Here is a 21,726-nt window from a genome sequence, read left to right on the forward strand (position 1 = left end):
TTTCAGAACCACTGACTGCTCTTGACAATTGTTAACCCACTAGGCTCCTTTGGTTAGAGAAGCCACAGTCCTTCAGCCTCCACTTGATACCAATACTTAGGAAGACCAAAGCCAGATGGACAAACAGCATTGAGAGGCTTTAGCCCTACTCCTCTCAGCTTCCATCCTGTAGAGAACAGGAGTCAGGAGCTGCTGGCAGGAGACAGCATGTCACATGGGACTCTGCCAGTGCAGAATATGAACAATGCCATGTTCTTGCTAAAAATGCTTAGCTTGAGTTTCATAGGAGGTAATCACCAGATAGACAACTGCAGAATGTAGAATACTGAGCAGGACAATAACCTGTCTCCTTCAGACAGTCCATGTCACCATGAATCACACAATAAAAAGGAGAAAAGACATTTTGGGTTCAAAGAAACTAAAAAGATAATGTAGCTATATTTCTTTAGTTATTTTGAACCCAAAGTATCTCCTCATCTTTTTGTTGTTGTCATTGATGGTAGGGACATGGACTTGTTTGTAGAGGACAGGTCAGCTGTCTGGCTCAATGTCCTACAAGAGACAGGGGGGACATGGAAGCATACAGCTATATTTGTGGATTAGTCTAGCTATCTGTTCAGTATTTAAGGTTGTTGTTGCATAGATATTTATGACTTTTGTCAGGGGATGGGTTGGTGGATTGGTCCTTTCATCATTTTATAACGTCCCTTTCTCTCTCTGATTAGTTTCTTTGTTCTGAAATATACTATATCTGGCATTAATATAGCCAGTCTTCCTTTCCTTTAGCTAATGTTTGCATGATATATCTTTTTCTCATCCTTTTGATTTCAACTTGCCTGTATCATCATATTTGAAGGTAGTCTCTTTGTAGCCAGGATGTAGTTGGGTCATGTCCATTAACCTACTCTGCCAATCTCTGTCTTGTAATTGGTGTACTTAGCCCATTGATATTTAATGTGATGATTGATATGGTAGGGCTTAAGTCTGCCATTTTATTTTTCCTTTTCTGTTCTCTCTGGTTTCATTTTCTGGATATGCTTTATTTTTCTTACCTGCTGTGGTGACTTGAACATCTTTGAGAATGGTGTTTTGCCTTATCCATAGTATTTTTTAGTATATGTGTTTGTATAGCCCTCTTGGTTTTTCCAGGTATATATATATATATATTTATATGTCTGTGCATCTATATCTGACCACACGGTATACTGGTGTCATTTTTTCACCAGTTGAGTGAACGATAGACGAGCAACCTTCTATATAGGTCTCTTTACCCTTCCAGTTTATAATTGTTTCCAACATTTTCTGTATGTAGAGTTAGAACCACATCAAATGGTTCTATGATTTTTTTCTGAAACCGTCAAGCATAGTTTAGAAAACACAAGAGGAGAAAGAAGGCCTATTTTGCTCACTGTTTTTTAAAATTTTCTTTCTGACATCCGAAGTTTCCTTCTTTAATCATTTCCTTTCTGTCTAGAGAACTCCCTTTAGCCTTTCTTTTAAGGCAGAACTGCTGGTCAGAGATTCCCTTAGCTTTTCTTAATCTGAAACTGTTTTGATCTTCCCCTTAATTCCTGAAAGATGTTTCTGTTGGACAGAGGAGTCTGGGCTGACAATTATTTTCTTTCATGGCTTGAAAAGCACTGCACAACTTCTTTCTGCCTCCATGGTTTCTGATGAGAAATCCATCATCACCGGAATTGTTTTTCCTTTCTAGGTAAGGTGTCACCTTTCTCTGTTGTTTTCCGGATATTTTCCTTGTCTTTCTTTTCCAACATTTTATTTTTTCACGTGTCTTGCCATAGACCTCTTTGGGTTTTATCCTATTTAGGGTTCTCACAGCTTATTGAGCCTGTAGGTTTATGTCTTTTGCCAAATCTGGGAAGCTTTCGGCCATTTACTTCTTTGAGTATGTTTTCAGCCTTGTCTTCTTCCTCTTCCCCTTCCAGACACTGATAACAACATGAAAGTGAGAACTTTGGAGGTAGTTTCACAGGTCTCTGAGGTTCTGTTCACTTTCCCCCCCAGTCTATTTTTACCCTGTTAGGATTCTGTAATTTCTGTTTTTCTCATCTGCAGTATATGGATTTGTTTGCTCCACACCATCCATTCTGCTGCTGAGCCTATCTGCTGGACTTTTTATTTTAGTTGCATTTTTCACTTCTAATACTTCCATTTGGTTCTTATTTATGTCTTGTATTTATTTGCTGAGTCTTTCTACTTGTCCATTTGTTTCAAGTGTTCTTATAAGTACTCATTAAATCATTTTCATCAGGCTTGCCTGCTTTAAACTCTTTGTCAGACGATCCCAACACTTCTCTCATCTCATTGCCAGCGTGTATTTGCTGTCTATTTTCATTCAGTATGAGATTTTCCTAGTTCTTGGCATGATGAATGATTTTCAATTGAAACTTGGACTTTTGGGTGTTATGTTATCAGAGTTTCGATTTTGTTGAAACCTTCTGTTTTAACTACCTTTTTTTGAGTCTGTTTCTGCAGGGGAAGAAGAGTGGTGCCATCTCATTGTAGCCAGGTGTGTGTAAAAATCCAGGTTTCTCATCTGACTGACCTCTGTTGACACCCTGAGTGGAGGAGCTGCTAAGGTAGGAGAGGGAGTTCCAGCAGCCCACTCCTCCTCCACTGCTACCTCCCTGGCTGGGTGGGTAGGAGTGCTTCATTACTGCTTTCCACGTGGCCTCCAGTGACACCACAGGACAAGGGCAGCCTTATTACTGCTGGGTGGATGAAAGTCCTGACTCTCCACCAGGACTCCTCTGATACCAGCCTAGCAGACAGAGGGAGAGGTGCCTCATGACCATCTAATGAAGTCTAGGCTCCAAATGTAGTTTCTATTGACAGGGAGGTAAACATATTATCACCTGGCAGGGATGATGATGACAGCCCCAGCTTCCTCCTCTAACATCTGTCATTGAAATTGTTTTTCCCCTCTAGTTTCCCCTCTAGGTAAGATGTCTTTCTCTGTTGCTTTTGAGGTATTTTCTCTGTCTTTAGTTTCCAGCATTTTAGTCATTGTGTGTCTCATGATAAATAAAATGCTGGGACCTAAAGAACCCCCGGGGCAAGGTGGGGGTTTAGCATATGTCATTATACCTGCGCAAGTGTGAAACCCGAAGCCCCTCACTGGGATTTTGCTAGCTTTTATGTTGATGCAGCCACAGCTTTTCTTCCACGGTGCTTGACCTGAGGAAACTGATGATCGTATATGTGTCTTGTCTTGCTAGACTGCCCCTTTGCTGATCCTTTGCCTAGAGAGAGCAAGATTGTATTGGGGTTTGCTGGATCTGTAGCCATTGGTATTTCTGGGTTGCCATCTCCTTTGGCTCTACATCTAGGATGTATGCCGGGGCATGGAGGAATCCTGGGAACTCATCTCCTGGCTTTCTGTGGGTCTTGAGGAAACCAGATGGCCTCCTATCTTCTCTTTGCCCTTCAGTCTTCCTATGTTTGTTGTATGTACAATGCCCAAGGTTTTTAGATGTAATGAGCAGGAAGAATAGGGCAAAGTTCATCTATTCCACCTTCCCAGTGTATGCCTGTGATTTCCTTGTCTTGCCTTATTGATTTGGGTAGGATTGTCATGTGAAATATCAGTGGTGAGCGTGGTCTTCCTTGCTTAGTTCCCAGTCCTAGAGGGAAAGCATGTGGTCTTTCACCATGAGGTAAGATGTTAACTGTGAATTTTTTTGTAAGTTGTCTTTATCGAGCTGACAAAGTCCTGTATTCCTATGTTTCTGATAGTTGTAAAACATTCTCTTTCTTCCCTTCTTTCTATTTTTTCTTATTTCTGTTTTTGTTGGTTTTGTTTTTTTGAGATGGAGCCTCGCTTTGTCACCCAGGTTGGAGTGCAGTGGCGTGATTTCGGTTCACTGCAAATTCCACCTCCCAGGTCCAAGCAATTCTCTGCTTCAGCCTCCTAGTAGCTGGGATAACAGGCACCTGCCACCATGCCCAGCTAATTTTTGTATTTTTAGTAGAGATGGGGTTTTGCCATGTTGACTAGGCTGGTCTCGAACTGTTGACCTCAGGTGATCCACCCACCTTGGCCTCCCAAAGTTCTGGGATTACAGGCATGAGCCAAAGAGCCTGGCCTCCCTTCTTTATTTCTATCATGAATAGATGTTGAATTTGTCAAATGATTTTTCTTCATTGACTGATAAACATTTTTGTGGTCTGATTTTGGAGTTAGGGTAATCATAGCTTTACAGAAATAGTCGAGAGGTGTTCCTTCATCTTCTATTTTCTGGAACAGATTGTACAGAATTGATGTTAATTCGGCTGGGCGTGGTGGCTCACACCTGTAATCCCAGCACTTTGGGAGGCCAAGGCGGGCGGATCACGAAGTCAGGGGATCGAGACCATCCTGACTAACACGGTGAAAACCCGTCTCTATCAAAAATACAAAAAATCAGCCGGGCGTGGTGGTGGGCACCTGTAGTCCCAGTTACTCGGTAGGCTGAGGCAGGGGAATGGCGTGAACCCGGAGGGCGGAGCTTGCAGTGAGCCAAGGTTGCACCACTGCACTCCAGCCTGGGAGACAGAGCAAGACTCCGCCTCAAAAAAAAAAAAAAGAATTGATGTTAATTTTTCTTCAACCGTTTGGTAGAATTCTCCAGTGAAACCATCTGGACCTGGAGCTTTTCTTTCTGGAAATTTTAAAATTAGGAATCCAATTATTTTCACAGTTACAGAGCTACTCAGATGACCTGTTTTGCTTTAGGTAAGTTGTGGTAGTTGATACTTACGACAAATTTGTCCAATTCATCTGGGTTGTCAAATATATGTGTGTACAGAATTTTAAATAGTTTTTCCCTTATTATTATCCCTTTGATATCTGCAGTCTGTAATGAGTGTAGTCCCTGTTTCATCCTGATGTTCATAAGCTGACTTCTTTTTTTCTTTGTCAAGTTTATTGATCTTTTCAAAGAGACAGCTTTATTTTCACTAGTTTCCCCTTTTGTTTTTTTCTGTTTTCAATGCCATTGATTTCTGCTATTATCTGTATTATTTCCTTCCATTTGCTTTAGGTTTTTTTTTTTTTTTTTTTTGTAGATTCAGTCTCATTCCCATGGCGCAGGCCGGAGTGCAGTGGTGCGATCTCAGCTCACTGCAACCTCCACCTCCCGGGTTCAAGCGATTCTCCTTCCTCAGCCTCCAGAATAGCTGGGATTACAGGCGGGTGCTACCATGCCCAGCTAATTTTTTTGTATTTTTAGTAGAGACGGGGTTTTGCCTTGTTGGCCAGGCTCGTTTCAAACTCCTCACCTCAGGTGATCCACCCACCTTGGCCTCCCAAAGTGCTTGTATTACCGGCGTGAGCCACCGTGCCTGGCCTGCTTTAGGTTTCTTTTACTTGCTTTTTTCTTGTTTCTTGAGGGGGGAGCTTAAGTGTATTCATTTGAGATGTCCCCTCTTTTCTTTTATCCCTTTTAAAAACTTTTGTATATAATTATTATTGTAGGAAGTTAGGCTTGGGCCCGCAAACTATGGAAGAACAGAATATACTAGGCCGCTGCTTTAATAGCTGGTGCCTGCTTGTCGCCCACCGCCACTCCCCCACCTTAGCTGCCTTGTCCAAATCAAAGAGTTTAGTCTAGAATGGACATTTACTAACCTGCAAAATAGTTCACTACATCTATTCTTATCAGCTTGCCTGACTGCCCAGGTCATAAGTCAAATACTTGAAAAGCCCCCGAGCTGACCATGATTGCAATGCATTATAGGCTGCAACAAAATACAGGGAGACAACCTTAAAAAAAAACAACAACAACCTAAAAGTCCCAACCCAAGATCCAATAGGCGACATCCGGGAATACTGTGACCCCATAGTACTCAGCCTATGAGGAACTGGGGGAGGCACTTCCACACTAGGGGATAAATTGCTTGTTGTAAGCCTACTGGGTGTGCCTGCCTACCAGACACCCGATCTTGCAAGACTGTCATTAATAATAAGTCGCACTTCTGCTGTTTTCCGGGTCTTGGAGTCCATTCTTTGGGTTTGGATGGGTGAGTTTATTTCTCACGATTATTTCCAGGCAGGCCTTGCCCAGTGGGTGGCTCATGCTTGTAATCCCAGCACTTTGAGAGGGTAAGCCTGGTGGATCACCTGAGGTCACGAGTTCGAGACCAGCCTGGCTAACATGGTGAAGCCCCGTCTCTACTAAAAATATAAAAATTAGCCGAGCGTGGTGGCGAGGGCCTGTGGTCCCAGCTACTCGGGAGGCTGAGACAGGAGAATCACTTGAACCCAAGAGGCGGAGGTTGCAGTGAGCCGAGATTGCATCACTGCATGCGACAGTGCAAGACTCCGTTTCAAATAATAATAATAATAATAATAATAATAATAATAATAATAATGGCACGACCTAAAGTTATGCAAGCATTTGCCTTAGATAAAATTTCAAGTTTTCAAAGTTGTTAGCTGGGTGGACGGCATGGCTTTACTTCCTATTTCTTGGTATTTCCTAATCTTGTTGAAGAAGTTTTTCTTTTTCTCAAAGGCTTATTTCAGTGGAAGCCCATCTGCAAAATCTGTTATTAATTTAAATTAGAAAATCACTACAAGTCCCACTGACATGTGGGTTATTGTTTTTGCGAGTGACCTAAGGCCACCTCTCAGGGGAGCTGGGGGTTGCCTTCCCACGTCTGCGCGTCTGCACCGCATGCCCGGGCCTGGAAGTCAGACTCGGGGGCGGTGCTGCAGCACCAGGCCTGCAGTCCTAAATGCGGGGTCGCTCCGGGCCCCCGAGGGGGTGTGTCTTCTGCCCCTTTAACCTGGCAGGGGCGGTTCAAGTGGCCCAGGAAATCAGCGATTTGCAGGGTCAAGGGCTGGTGCTTTGAAAGAGAGGCGGAGGGGGGAGAGGGATTTCCCGGTCTCTGCCGCACTCTGTCTATCCGCTCGGTTACTCCTTTCCCTGGCCCGCGCAAACCCGCTGTGCGGCAGAGGCGGCCATGTACCTTTAAGGCCCCGCTGCGCCTGCGCCTTGGGCTCTCCTGAAGCGCCGAGCGGGACCCTGAGGAGCCAGCTGGCGCAGGCTATGGGCTGGGCGGCGGTTGAGACAGCGGCGGTATTGGGAGGGGTAGGTTAGGGTCGCGAGGCTGCGTGAGCTTCTGAGTCAACGCGGTGCTTTTGGGAACGCGGGACGGGCGACCTGTGGCGCCAGGAGCGGGCCGAGGCACGGCGCACGGATGCTGTCTGGATGGGAAGTTACGGTTTACAGCGAAGTCCACCCAGCGTTTCCGAGGTGAAGGCGCCGCGCCAGGCCGGGCGGGCAGTGAGTCCGGGACCCGCGGGTACACAGCTGGGTCGAGCTGCGGCTGTCGCAAGTTTTGTTGCGAGCGACGGAGGGCGAGGCGGGGTGGGGGGTTGGGAGGGCGTGTGTTCCGGCCCCGCCGCTTAAGTTCCATGCGTTCGATTCCTCGCTTGCCGCTGCCGCCTGCAGCCCTCATCTCTTGGGCGCTGGGGAAGAAACTCGCTGGCGGGTGTTCTGTGGCATCCCAGGGGGTGGAGGGACGAGCAGCTTCGGGGGCACGTCCTCGTGTATCCTGTGGAGGACCCTGACCCCGCACCCCACCCTCGAGGCCAGAAATCGGTTGCCTCTGGGGACCTGAGAGGCGAGACCACTCGCGCCCCTGACTTGCAAAGTTGGGGTCTTTATTGGCCTCCGGGATTCTGCTCCTGGCGGTTTCTGCAGGCTGGTGATGGGCAAGCCAGGTGTACCAAGTCCAGGATGCACGTGGGAGCGTTTGTAGCCATCACTGAATCACCTCATGACTATCGGGGCAGGCCTCTAATTCACCGCAGGATTTCCGGTAGGTTGGATTGTGGGGTTGGTGTTTGCACTCCAAAGAGTTGGCCTGATTTCCCTGTGTCTGTCTTTCTGGCTTGTTAGATCTTCTCATTTGGCGTCCTTTCTCCGAAGAGTTAACCAAGACGTTTGGCGTGGTTTCCTTGCTTTCCTCCTATCTTTTGCTGCTAGAGCTGCTTTCGAAAAGAAGTCTTTTCTTGCAGTGGTATCTTTTCTTTGGGTTACAGTGTTGTTCATCCTTTCTTTGCCGAAAGAATGAATCCCAGTGCTTCACGAAGTTAAAGGAAAGATCTACTGGTAGTGTTTAGTCTTTGTTCTGAGCTGATATGTGTTAGTAGCTTTTTGTTTTTAAATTTTATTAGTAAAATTTCACCAGTGAACCAGAAGCTCTTTTTTTCTGTTGTGAAATGCTAGCTTTAAGATTTCTGAGAACTTCGTGTCAAATAAATCTTTGAAAAGTTAATGAAGTATACAGAGAGGTTCACAATTTTAAATGTGCAGGTGGTCCAGGCGCGGTAGATCACACCTGTAATCCCAGCACTTTGGGACGCCAAGGTAGGCGGATCACTTGAGCCCAGGATTTCCAGACCAGCCTGGGCAATGTGCCAAAACCCTATCTCTACTAAAATTACAAAAGTTAGCTGTGTGTGGTGGTGTGTGCCTGTAGTCCCAGCTACCTGGTAGGCTGAGGTGGGAGGATCACCAGAGCCCAGGAGGTTGAGATTGCAGTGAGCCGTGATCATGGCAGTGCACTCCCGCCTGGGTGGCAGAGTGAGACCCTGTCTCCAAAAAAAAAAAAAAAAAAAAAAGTACAGGTAATGAATTTTTACCAAGTGAACCACCACAGATCAAGAAATAGAACATTACTAGACTGGGGTATATTTGTAGGAGTGGCATTGTTGGTTTTAGAGGTATATGAATGATAAAACTTTAGTATTACGTATTGTTGAACGTTTTCCCAAAGTGGTTGTACCATTTAGCAGGGATATTCTGGTTACCCCACATCCTTGCTGATGCCTGTCAGTTAAAAATTATTTTGCCATTCTAGTAGGGGTGCAGTAATGTATCAGTGTGATTTCATTTTGCATTTTCCTGGTATTGAGATTGAGTATCTTTTATTGTCATTTGTGTGTCCTCTTTTGTGAAGTGCCTGTTAAATCTTTTTATCCAGTTTTCATTGATATGCTTGTTTTTCTGTTGATTTGTAATACTTTTTTCTGGATATGTGTCCTTTCTACGATATATATGTATTGCATTTCCCTTTTTTCAATCTGTAGCTTGCCTTTTCACTCTTTTAATGGTGCTTATTCATGAATGGAGATTCTCTAACTTTTTTTTTTCTTTTTGAGACAAGATCTCACTCTGTTGCCCAGGCTGGAGTGCAGTGGCACAATCACAGCTGACCGCAACCTTGACCTCCCAAGGCTCAGGTGATCCTCCTGCATCAGCCCCCAAGTAGCTGGGACCTACAGGGGAGCACCACCACACTCAGCTCTTTTCTGTATTTTTAGTAGAGATGGGGTTTTGCCACATTGCATAGGCTGGTCTGGAATTCCTAGGCTCAGGTGAGACATCTGCCTCGGCCTCCCAAAGTGTTGGGATTACAGGCATGAGCCACTGCACCCAGCCTGAGATCCTTAATTTTAATGAAATTATACTTTATCAATCTTTTCCTTTATGGTTACTGCTTTTTGTGTCCTGTTTAAGAAATCAATGCCTAACCTAGGAGTATGAACACATTTTTCTGTGTTAACCTTATAGCAATTTTATTTTAGTTTTTGCATTTCTTTTTTTTTTTTCAGACAGGGCCTCACTCTGTTGCCCAGGCTAGAGTGCCGTGGCAGGATCTCAGCTCACTGCAACCTCCACCTCCTGGCTCAAGCGATCCTCCCACCTCAGCCTCCTGAGTAGCTGCGACTATAGGAGTGTGCCACCATGCCTGGCTTAATTTTCGTATTTTTTGTAGAGATGGGGATTCAACATGTTTCCCAGGTTGGTCTCAAACTCTTGGGCTCAAGTAATCTTCCCACTTAAGCCTCCCAGAGTGTGGGGATTACAGGCATGAGCCACCCCACCCGGCTATGATTCACTTTTTACTACATGGATGTGTCTGCTTGATCCAGCACCATTTATTGAAAAGACTATCCTTTTTCCTTCTGCACTGTTTGGCACTTTTTTTCATAAATCGGATGACTGCATGGTCATCCAATTTATGAAATTAGTGTGGGTCTGTTTCTGTTTCTGGACCAACCTGGGCAATATAGTGAGATCCCATCTCTACAAAAAAAAAATAATAATAAATAAATGAGTAAAATTTAAAAAATAAGTGCATAGAGCAGATGGAGTCATAGGTGATAATTTATAAATGATTGTCAGTTTCTTGGCTACATACGGGTGTTGGTAATTCAGATGTGTTGGGCATTCAGGGAAAATGTATTAAGGGAATTATGTGGTGTTCACAGTGATTGCTAGATGTTCATTGTGACTTGAATTAGATGTTATTTGAGCCTCACATAGCTACAATTTTGACTCTTTATTTATTTATCTTTTTACAATTTTTACAATCTTCCTGTCAAGGCAGTAACTCTTTTATACTTCATTGTTCTTAGGTATACTTAATTACCAGGAAAACTTTATGGATCGTACCTAAATAAGCGTTAAGCCATTTAAAGGGCCGACGTGGTGTGATGTAAACAATAGTATTCTACGTAATAGTTTTAGGACTACATCGAACAATTTTTTTTTTTTTTCTTGAGACAGTGTCTCGCTCTGTTGCCCAGGCTGGAGTGGAGTGGTATGATCATGGGTCTCTGCAGCCTTGACCTCTCAGGCTCAAGCAGTCTGCCCACCTCAGCTTCCTTAGTAGCTGGGTCTACAGGCATGCACCACTATGCCCGGCTAATTTTCTATTTTTTGTAGACAGGGTTTTCCTGTAGTGCCCAGACTGGTTTCAAACTCCTGGGCTCAAATGATCCTCCCACCTTGGCATCTCAAAGTGTTGGGATTACAGGCATAAGCCATCACCGCTGGCCATTTTAGTTTTAATAATTTTTATATTTTTCTAATTTAAAAGATTTACTAAAATCTCTTACAGCTATTATTTATGAATATAGTATTCATTGTTGTTATTATGATTATTTTGTGTGTGTTCAATCTCATTTTCATCATAAGCTCCTGGAAATTTGAGATTTTGTCTCTTATTCACCACTGTATTCTCAGTACTTGACCTTGCCTGGCATGAAACAGATATTGAATAAATATTTGTTAAATGAATGAATGAATGAACATACTAATACCATATTCAACAATCTCCAAAGTGTCACAGTTTTCACCATCTAACAAATAAAATAGCTTTTATACAGCAGAGTCACAGTCAACCTGACGTAAAAGGAAATGTCAATGAAAAATAAACCTTTGTATGTGTTGCTGCTAAGATTTTGGGGCTTTTGTTACTGTAGCATAACCTAGCGAAAGCTCAGCGAGACAGCCTGTAGAATATACGTGTACAGATAGACCAGATAGACCAGTAGATGAGATTCCAAAGAAGCATTAACTACACCCACACACTCTTAATTCCCTAACAGAAAGAATCGAATTCTTGTTCACTAAGATCTGCCTCAAGTATTACTTTGTGAAAACTTCCCTGGCTACTCAAGTATTTAGTCAGGACTCTTTATTTTTTTTCCCCCCAGGCTGGAGTTCAGTGGTGCCATCATATCTCACTAACCTCTAATTCAAGGCTCAAGGAATCCTCCTGCCTCAGCCTTCTGAGTAGCTGAGACTACAAGTGTGTGCCACCATGCTGGGCCAATTTTTCATTTTTTATTTTCAGAGATGGGGTCTTACTATGTTGCCGAGGCTGGTGAGGACTGTTGATTACATATGATAGGAACCCAAACAATTCTAGTTCCCCACCACCTTTCAACCTGCTCCTCCCTGGGTCTTCCCAGTCTCCGTAAAGGGCAGCTCCATCCTTCAAGTTGCTGAAGCCCCAAATCTCAATATTAACCATGATTTCTCTCTTATCTCATAGGCAATCTGAAAACAAATCCTGTTTAGATGCAGGTGAAGGTTCCTGGTGACCCAGGCTCTCACCTACCATCCCTTACCGTCCTCCTGAGGGTGTCTGGAGCTTCAGTGCTGTGTGTTCTTGGCCTCCACGCTGGGGGTGCCACCAACTCCCACTGTCCAGGGCTTCCAGTGGACTCTCCGAGGTACTGATGTAGAAACTTCCCCATTCGGTGCACCAAGAGCAACCTCACACGGTGTGGGCCGAATGAAGAGCTGCCAGATCCCACAGGTAAAAACCCTGAGGCATTGCCAGCTCGATGGAGTCAGAGAGTCCTTTTTCTATTATGACTCAGATGTGAAGGGAAGATGCCAAGGGCCCTAAACATCGCAGGGCCTTGCCTGGCATGAAACAGATACTGAATTAATATTTGTTAAGTGAATGAACAAATATTCACAGCGTGTGCCACCCTCGACCTGCAGTGCCGTTGTCAGGTGGAAGTGATTTTACTTCAGGAGAGGACAGTGTTCTCTCCAGGACTTTTCCTTAGTAGCTAGATCTGCATCCCACTCCTTGCTCTTCCCCTCTTACCCCCCATTCTCTGCCCCCATTTCCGTCTCTTGTTTCCACCCTGCCGTCCCCTTTCACCTGCTTTCTCCTCTTCAGCTTTCATGGCTCACCCCCTCCCTGTCCACCCGCATCCCCCAGGCTAATGCCCTGCACTGTCCTGGGTGGGGAGATGTGTGTGGTTTTAGGCAGTGCCCTCTAGATGTGTCCAGGATGGGGAAACATGGCTCAGTTGCCAGTATAATGGGCTAAAAGAGAGGCCACTTTTGAAGGCCGTTCCCATCTCCCATTCCAGAATCCTGTAGGACTTAGAATTTATGGGCCACAGTGGAATTCTTGGTTCCCCAGGACCTTGTGGTGGACGCCTTCTTTGACTGAGCATTCATGGGGTGACTATTAGGTACCATGCCCTGCTCTGGGCTAGAGACCCCATAATGAGTAAATCTCAGGTCACTACCCCATGGAAGCCACCACTGCAGGCATTGAGAGGGGGAGAAAGAAAGGGGCATGGCCTGTTTGTATCCTTCTCACGTGGCCGTCCACCAGGTCCTGGGGGAGTGGGAGCCAGTGCAAGGAGGGAAGTCCAGTGAGAATGACAAATGGACGATGTCAAACCCAGGGGTTGAGGCCCCCACCTGCAGCCGGGCAGCTTCTGGAGTGGACAAGGAGCAGCAGGGAAGGTTGCGGCCTGGTGTTCTGGGATCCACTGTCTCATCTCATTCTTTTGGGCACCAGAACTTATCCAAAGACAAGACTCAGTGTCTCTGGCAACAGTGGGCCAGAGGAATAATGTGTTTCAGAGGAGGAAGAAGGGGTTGTACCCCATGGAAACAGTATATAGTTTTACAGTAGTGCGTCTGTCTCCAATAACTAGTTAGCGTCTTCCTGTTAATGGAAAATACTGGTGATGTAAGTTCCCCTGGATGTTCTCATCTTCATGTAAATTTGTTCATTTCCTTCCTTCCTTCCTTCCTTCCTTCCTTCCTTCCTTCCTTCCTTCCTTCCTTCCCTACTTCTCTCCCTTCCCTACTTCTCTCCCACTCTTTTTCTCTCTCTCTTTATTCTTTCCCTCCCTCCTTCCCTTCTGCCTTCCCTCCCTTCCTTTCTTCCTCCCTTCCTCCCTCCCTCCCTGCCTTCCTCCCTCCCTCCCTTTTCTTCCTCCCTCCCTCCCTCCCTCGCTGCCTTCCTTCCTCCCTCCCTTCCTTCCTCCCTTCCTCCCTTCCTCCCTCCCTCCTTCCTTCCCTCCCTCCATTCTTTCCTTTCTTCCTTTCTTCTTTTCTTTTTCTTTGTCTCTCATGCTCTCTCTTTTTCTTTCCTTTTTGTTTTACTTTTTTAAATAGACCACACTGCACTGAAATCTACATTACTTACCAAAACCTCTGGAGCTGCTTCTGTCTTGTAGGCAGGGAGCTCGTCCTGTAGCCCTTAGGTCCTCCCAGCCTCCTCCTCCTCTGATTTGTGGGTGCCACTGGGGCAGCTGCTGAGTCTCAGTGGTTCCTAGTTGTCACCAAGTTCTGCCCACCTAGATGGTTTGCACCTGTCCTTACCAGAACCCTGCACTGTCTAGATGACTGAGGCTGCTTCTGCCTAACTGATCTGCTATCTGTGTTCCGGGGGCACCCCAGGGTTAGAGGTAAATGGCACAGGCATTGAAATCTCCAACTGCTCTGACTCCAGGTTGGTGCACTTCAATGCCAAGTACTAACCACACAATAACAGGATGCCACCAAAACCTTGGTATGGGGCTGCTGCATTCTAATTAAAAAAAAGTAATAGATGTTATTTTTTAGAACAGTTCTAGGTTTACAGAAAAATGGAGTGGATAGTACAGAGAGTTCTCCTAGTCTCCCCTGTCCTCCAGCACACAGTTTCCCCTATTAGTATGTTGTATTAGTGTGGTCCGTTTGTTACAATTGATGAACCACTATTGATACATAATTATCAACTAAAGTCCATAGTTTACACTAGAGTTCATTCTTTGAGTTTCACAGATTATGGGTTTTGGCAATTATGTAGTGTCCTAAATCCCCAATACAGCATCATGCAAAATAGTTTCACTGCTGAAAATTCCCTGTACTTCACCATTTCATGCCTCCTCCTCTCCTCCACCCCTGACAACCACTCATCATTTTACTACTTCTATCTTTTTGACTTTCCAAGAATGTCCTAGAGTTGGAATTACAGTATGTAGGTTTCCAGACTGGCTTCTTTCTAGCATTATGTACTTTAAGTTCCTCCACATCTTTTCATGACTTGACAGCTTGTTTTGTAAAATCACTGAATCAGATTTCATTGTATGGCTACAACACAGTTTGTTTATTCATTCACTTGGTGAAAGACGTCTTGGGTACTTCCAAGTTTTGACAATTATGATAAAATTGCTGCAAGTACTTATGTGCAGGATTTTGAATGAACTTAAGTTTTCCAAAGTGACTGTACACTTTTGATTTCCACTAGCTATGGAGAGTTCTGGTTGTTCCTCATCTTTGACAGCATTTGGTGTGTTCACCGTTTTGTGTTTTAGCCATTCTGATAGGTTTACAGTGATATCTCGTTGTTTTAATGTGCAATTCCCTCACAACAAATGATTTTGAGCATCTTTCTCATATGCTTATTTGCCATCTGTATATCTTATTAATGAGGTGTTCAGATCTTTCACCTTTTTTTTTTTTTTTTTTTTGCTTTGTGTTGTTTAGTCCTCAGAATTCTTCATATATTTTGGACAGTTTTTCCATCAGATTATTTTGTAAATATTTTCTCCCAGTCTGTCACTTGCTTTTTCCATTCTCTTAACAGTGTCTTTCACAGAACAGAAGTTTTTAATTTTAATGAGGCTCAACTTAATTTTTTTTTCATTAGTAGATTGTGCTTTTGGTTTTGTATCTAAGAAGCCATCATTGAACCCAGGATCCCTCAGATTTTCTCATATGTTATCTCCTAGGATTCTTATGGTTTTGCACCTTACATTTACATGTAAGATTTATTTTATAAAGGGTATAACATGCATACCTGGATTTATTTATTTTTTTGCATGTGGTTGTCCAGCTGTTCTAGCACCACTAGTTGGAAAGGCTATCTTTGCTGTTTTAAATTGTCTCCAAACCTCCATGGAAGATCAGTGGACTGTATGTAGGCCTGCTTCTGGGCTCTGTATTCTTTTCCATGCATCTATATGTGTGTGTTTTCTCTTTTCACCAACTTCACACTATTTGGGTTACTGTGGCTTAATGTAAGTCCTGAATTTGGTAGTGCCAAACCTCAGGGAGGGTTTCTGAACTTCATCATGAGAACCTGGTTGAGATCATTGTAGTAACACTTGGAAATGTGTGAGATTCCCCTTTAGTCTGGTCTTCAAGGAGTTTTTAATGTTCTAGCCAGGCTATCCTCAGCTTCTAGTAATCTGTCAATACCATTTAAGTGCTCCTCCCACTTGCTGTCCCCAGTAGCTTCTCTTCCCTGTGAGCTGTGACTCCTTGTGTGTTAGCCTGTGTTTCTCATTTTTAAGGTGGCAGTTTTCCCTGTGACCTCAATTCTCTGATCCACCCTAGAAGGGTTGACTTTCAGTTTGTTCAGCTTTTTTCTAGCTGTGAGGACAAGTGATGACTGCCTAGCTCTTTCCATGTTGAAATGGAAACCCAAAAGTTTGTTTAAAGAATTACTTGTTATAAAAGTCCCCCATTGTTAATGTACAACTCAATGATGTAAGTTGATTTATCGAATTGTGCAGCCATCAGCAGAGTTCTACTTCAGCATATTTTGTCACTTCCCAAATTCCCTTGAACCTGTTTGTAGTCATTTCCTAATCCCTGGTCCCCATGACTGGGTCTGAATAGAATAAACATTTGGAAAGCAGGTTTCATTATATTTACATTTTCCTGTGTTTGGGACTTTATATAGTGGACTATTGTGTTCGTTTTGTGACAAGTAGAGAAGAGATTGCATTCTAGGGATGGTTTTTGGGGAAACATAATAGTAGTCCTGTTTATGGCTCTCCTTGAATTGGTTCATCTGTGCCGGTGACTGGTATTTGTTACCAAACCTTGTCTGGTGAGCACAAGAAAAGGAATTTTTTAAAATCTGCTATTAAAATTGAGATGATACATTTTCACATAATAATATTTGGAGTTAAGTAGTGAACCGTCTTTATTTTATTTTATCTTTTTTTTTGGAGATGGAGTTATTTCTCTTTTCCTTGGGCTCGAATGCAACGGCGCCATCTCAGCTCACTGCAACCTCCACCTCCTGAGTTCAAGTGATTCTCCTGCCTCAGCCTCCTGAATAGCTGGGATTACAGGCGCCTGCCACCACACCTGGCTAATGTTTGTATTTTTGGTAGAGACAGGGTTTCTTCATGTTGGCCAGGTTGGTCTCTAACTCTTGGCCTCTCAAAGTGCTAGGATTACAGACATGAGCCACGGCCTGACCTGAACTGTGGGGAAAAGAAAAAGAGATCAGATTGTTACTGTGTCTGTGTAGGAAGAAGTAGACATAAGAGACTCCATTTTGTTCTGTACTAAGAAAAATTCTTTTGCCTTGAGACGCTGTTAATCTGTAACCCTACCCCCAACCCTGTGCTCCCTAAGACATGGGCTGTGTCAACTCAGGGTTAAATGGATTAAGGGCTGTTCAGGGTGTGCTTTGTTAAACAAATGTTTGAAGGCAGCATGCTTGTTAAGAGTCATCACCACTCCCTAATCTCAAGTACCCAGAGGCACACTACACTGCGGAAGACTGCAGGGACCTCTGCCTAGGAAAGCCAGGAATTGTCCAAGGTTTCTCCCCATGTGATAGTCTGAAATACAGCCTTGTGGGAAGGGAAAGACCTGACTGTCCCCCAGCCGGACACCCGTAAAGGGTCTGTGCTGAGGAGGATTAGTAAAAGAGGAAGGAAGGCCTCTTTGCAGTTGAGATAAGAGGAAGGCATCTGTCTCCTGCTCGTCCCTGGGCAATGGAATGTCCGATTGTATATTCCATCTACTGAGATAGGAGAAAACCGCCTTAGGACTGGAGGTGGGACATGCTGGCAGCAATACTGCTCTTTAAGGCATTGAGATGTTTATGTATATGCACATCAAAAGCACAGCACTTTTTTCTTTACCTTGTTTATGATGCAGAGACATTTGTTCACGTGTTTACCTGCTGATCTTCTCTCCACTATTATCCTATTGTCCTGCCACATCCCCCTCTCCAGAAATGCCCGATAATGATCAATAGATACTAAGGGAACTCAGAGGCCAGTGCCGGCATGGGTCCTCCGTATGCTGAACGCCGGTCCCCTGGGCCCATTTTTCTTTCTCTGTACTTTGTCTCTGTGTCTCTTTCTTTTCCAAGTCTCTCCTTCCACCTAACGAGAAACGCCCACAGGTGTGGAGGGGCAACCCATCCCTTCACTGAACCATTTTTATTCTTTCAGAAATGTGATTGATAACAGTAAAGCCACACTCCTCAAGTGCCTGAAATACCCCTCATTGTCTTCTTCAGGTGGCAAGGGCTCTGGAACAGCCACATAAAGGTGAGGGCCATATTTTTACTGTAGTTCTTTCATTGATTGGTTGATGGATTTTTTTCTCTTAGAGGGTTAGCATACATTTATCTGAAATTGAAATTCAAGAGGAGAGACAGGCACCTGTACTAGTTTTCTCTTGCTGCCTATTATCACATTACCACAAACCATTGGTTTGAAACCACAGAAGTCTGGAATGAAGTGGCCGGGTTCTCTGATCAGCTAAGGAAATATTTCTTAGACTAGATACTGCAGCACTCACCACAATAAGAAATCAAGCGAATTGCACTTCATTTTTAAAAAGTTCTCATTCAAAAAACTATGTCTTGAAGAAAACATAGGTACAAATCTTTGTGACTTTGGATTAGAAATTTTTTAAGTAGGCACAAACAACCCGAAAATAGATAGATAAATGGACTTCACTAAAATAAAAAACTTATATGCTTCAAAGGATAATGTCAAGGAAGTGAAAAGATAATCCACATAATGGGAGGACTATTTCCAAATTATATATTTGACATGGGTCTAGTACCTAGAGTATATAAGGAATTCATATAACTGAGCAATAAACGACAAACAACCAAATTTAACAATGGGAAAAAATCTGTGAGTAGAGGTTTCTCTAAAGCAAACACACAAATGGCCAAGAAGCACATGCAAAGATGTTCAATGTTTTTCATCATTAGGAAAATGTAAATTTAAATCAAAATGAGATACCACTTCACACCCACTAGTATGACTTAAGAAAAAATAAAGACAACACAAGTTTGGAAAGTTATGGAGAATATGGAATTCTCATATATTACTAGCGGGAATGTAAAATGGCATAGCCATTGAAGTTGGTAAACAGTGTGTAAGTTCCTCAAAAAGTTAAACATAAAAGAAAGTTAAACATAAAGTGACATGATGCAGCAATTGCACTCCTAGGTTTATAACCAAGAAAATGAAAAACAGATGTTCACTCAAAAACATGTACAAAGCTGTTCATAGCAGCAGCATTCATAATGGTTAAAAAGTGGAAACATCTTAAACCACCGTCAGTTGATGAATAAACAAAATGTGGTATAATCATATGGTGGAATATTATTTGGCCATAAAAATGAAGTATTGATGCAGGCTAAAAAGGATGAAACTTGAGAACAAAATGCTGAGAAGCAGATGCAAAATGCCACACTTTGTTATCCCATATAGAGGAAGTGCCCAGAACAAGTACATCTATATATAGAGAAAGTAGATTAGTGGTTGTCAGAGACTGCAAGAAGGGGGGAATTGGAGAGTGACTGCCCATAGGTACAGGCATGCTTTTTGGCATTATGAAAATATTCTGGAATTAGGTAGTGGTGATGGTTGCAGAACTTTTGGAATATGGTAAAAGACACTGAAATATATGCTTAAAAATGGTGATTTTTGTGATATATGAATTATACTATAGAAATAATAATAACAGTAATAAAGCAAGGTGTCTTTCCACATCTCCATGCCTTGTATTTTCATTAAAAAAAAAAAAAAAAAGCATTTCAGGGCCAGGCTCAGTGGTTTACTCCTGTAATCCCAGCACTTTTGGAGGCCTAGGTGGGAGGATCGCTTGAGGCCAGAAGTTCAAAACCAGCCTGAGCAACATAGCGAGACCTTGTCTCCATGAAAAATAAAAAATTAGCCAGAAATGGTGATGTGTGCCTAGAGTTCCAACTACTTGGAAAGCTGAGGCAGGAGGATCGCTTGAGCCTAGGAGTTCAAGGTTGCAGTGATCTATAATCACCACTGCACTCCAGCCTGGGTGACAGAACAAGACCCTGTCTCAAAAAAAAAAAAAAAAAAAAAAAGCATCTCACTTTAATAGTAAGAGGCCAGAATATGATGCTGGCAGCATGTTGTGAGGAAATGTATTAGATGAAAGAAGTTAAATTCCAGTTCTCCTTTTTTTCAGAAATGAGGTATAGGGGAGAGAAACACGTACTTGGAAAGAATTGACCCAGCTGAATTGGAAAATGTGGGAAGGGGATGGGGAAGAGGCTGCTCCACCTGAGATCTGGCTCCAGGACTTACAGCAAGGGGAACTTGGGCAAGTTACAGACTCTCTATGCCTCAGTTTCTTCATCAGCAAAACAGAATCATCCCATAAACTATAAGGTCGATGGTATCAGCGGGTCCCCAAACTGACTGCACATCTGAGTCATGTTAACAAACACATTCCAGGCCCCACCTGAGCCCTCTGAATCAGAATCCCTGCAAGGAGGACGATGAACTTGAATTTGCACTGACTTTCCCAGCTGTTTCTTACTCTGATCAACTTGGGGGTAGGACCCATTGAGCTGCATCACGTCATTCCAAAGCCAAAACACAACAGCAGGACAAGAATATTTTCAAGGCAGTCTCTAAAGCAGAGGAGAAACTGTTGAGGGAACCTAGAAGTAAAGGAGATCTGGCTTGCTGGGCTCCATTTGAACTTTGAGTACAACAGAGACATGAGCCCTTCAGGACACATGCCTGAGGTAGTGACAGTCCAACTTTGGAAGAGTGGAAGCCCTAGTTTCAAATTCAAGCATGCTTTGAGTAGAAATTAAGTTTACCTCTTTTTGCACAGCAACATGGCCAATCTTTCCTAAGCTGCTCAGCTTACAAGAAAAGGAATCATACTGCTAAGAATTCAAACTTCAGCAGTCATAGGTAAGTAAGGAAGTCTTATAAACCTATACTAGACACCTAACCAGAAACTCGAAATTTAGCAGGTTCTTTCAGTTTCAGGACAGTTATGTTCACTAGATCAGAGGCATTGAGACATGAAGAACAGACCCTTAAAAAGGGAAAGTGTTCCCTTCAGTTTGAGGACATCACTGGAACATTAGGGAAGTGGGAACACAGCTGCTCACTCTACAGTGTGGGTTGCCTTTGTGTCTGGAGTGTGTCTGACGCCCTGATCCCTGTGCACATTTCAGGGAGCCTTGGGAGGACCCCGAATCGCTGATGGAATTGGGCAGTGCATGGAGATGGCTCAGCAGGACGAGGGTAAATGCAGGGGCAAGTCCAGGTCATACTGAGAGACAATGAGTGGCGCTGATGAGGACAAAGATAAAATCAAAAGTTTGTGCTTCATCTTCAAAAACTCAAGCTGATAACAAACCTGGCCTGATGAGAAATAATAAGTATTTTTCTATTTACATGAGAATTTAATCTCAAAACAGAAATCAGAAAAATATGAAGTCCAGGGCATAAAACCTAAAACTATTGCTCATATTTATTCTTTCTAAATAGAGCAAAGTGTAAAATCTTCTCCATAAGACATACATTGTGGTTATAAAAAGGCAAAAGTCTTAGTGAGAATCATTGGTATTCCATAGAAGAGTGAATTAAACACAGCCAAGGGAAGACCCACGTCTCATACTTCTCTTGTATATTCCAAAGTTCCAGGGAAATTCCAGGTGATAGAGGTTATTTCCCATACTGTTAAAGCAAGGTTTCAGACACTTCTGAATTTTGGTCCCAGTACTCTAGAAGGGCACACCTCTGTCCTGGAAAATAATACAGGAATGAATACTCTTCCCGTGACCCATTCTGGTCATTCTTCCAGCATCACAAAAACCAAAAAATGGAAATATGGCCAAATACGTGATTAGCTGTCCCTCATCTTCAGGTTTCTTATCTGTTACTTATAGATAATAGCATTACCTTAAGGATTATGATGAAGATACAATGTCCAAATATAAACACAGTTTTGAGCAAAATGCCTTGTACGAATTGGTCAATGAATAATTACTAAATATGTGAATATTTACTGGATTGTATGGATCCTATGAATAATTACTGAATAATTATTGTGATTGCTT

The 21,726-nt window shown here is 43.2% G+C and overlaps 2 protein-coding genes across 11 annotated transcripts in view; one reads left to right on the forward strand and one right to left on the reverse strand.

Moving 5' to 3' along the window:
• The window catches only part of GSTM2 (glutathione S-transferase mu 2), a 1,178,915-nt gene that overhangs the window by 1,094,122 nt on the left and 63,067 nt on the right, over positions 1-21,726 (reverse strand). The window lies entirely within an intron of this gene.
• The window catches only part of LOC101135585 (neuroblastoma breakpoint family member 15), a 48,230-nt gene continuing 26,508 nt past the window's right edge, over positions 5-21,726 (forward strand). For 2 of the 10 annotated variants that reach the window (XM_063701412.1, XM_063701461.1), the window contains exons 1-6: positions 5-7,827; positions 9,626-9,815; positions 11,857-12,123; positions 17,813-17,911; positions 19,830-20,569; positions 20,839-20,908. In XM_063701412.1, the coding sequence (XP_063557482.1) occupies positions 20,884-20,908 (25 nt within the window). In that variant the 5' untranslated portion in view covers positions 5-7,827; positions 9,626-9,815; positions 11,857-12,123; ... (1 more) ...; positions 19,830-20,569; positions 20,839-20,883. Of the gene's footprint in view, positions 7,828-8,484; positions 9,254-9,625; positions 9,816-11,856; positions 12,124-17,812; positions 17,912-19,829; positions 20,570-20,838; positions 20,909-21,726 lie in introns of those variants that run through there. The other 8 variants (XM_055354162.2, XM_055354150.2, XM_063701475.1 and 5 more) reach the window with 8 other exon arrangements.

This window comes from Gorilla gorilla, chromosome 1 (assembly GCF_029281585.2).
Source record: "Gorilla gorilla gorilla isolate KB3781 chromosome 1, NHGRI_mGorGor1-v2.1_pri, whole genome shotgun sequence".
NCBI lineage: Eukaryota > Metazoa > Chordata > Mammalia > Primates > Hominidae > Gorilla > Gorilla gorilla.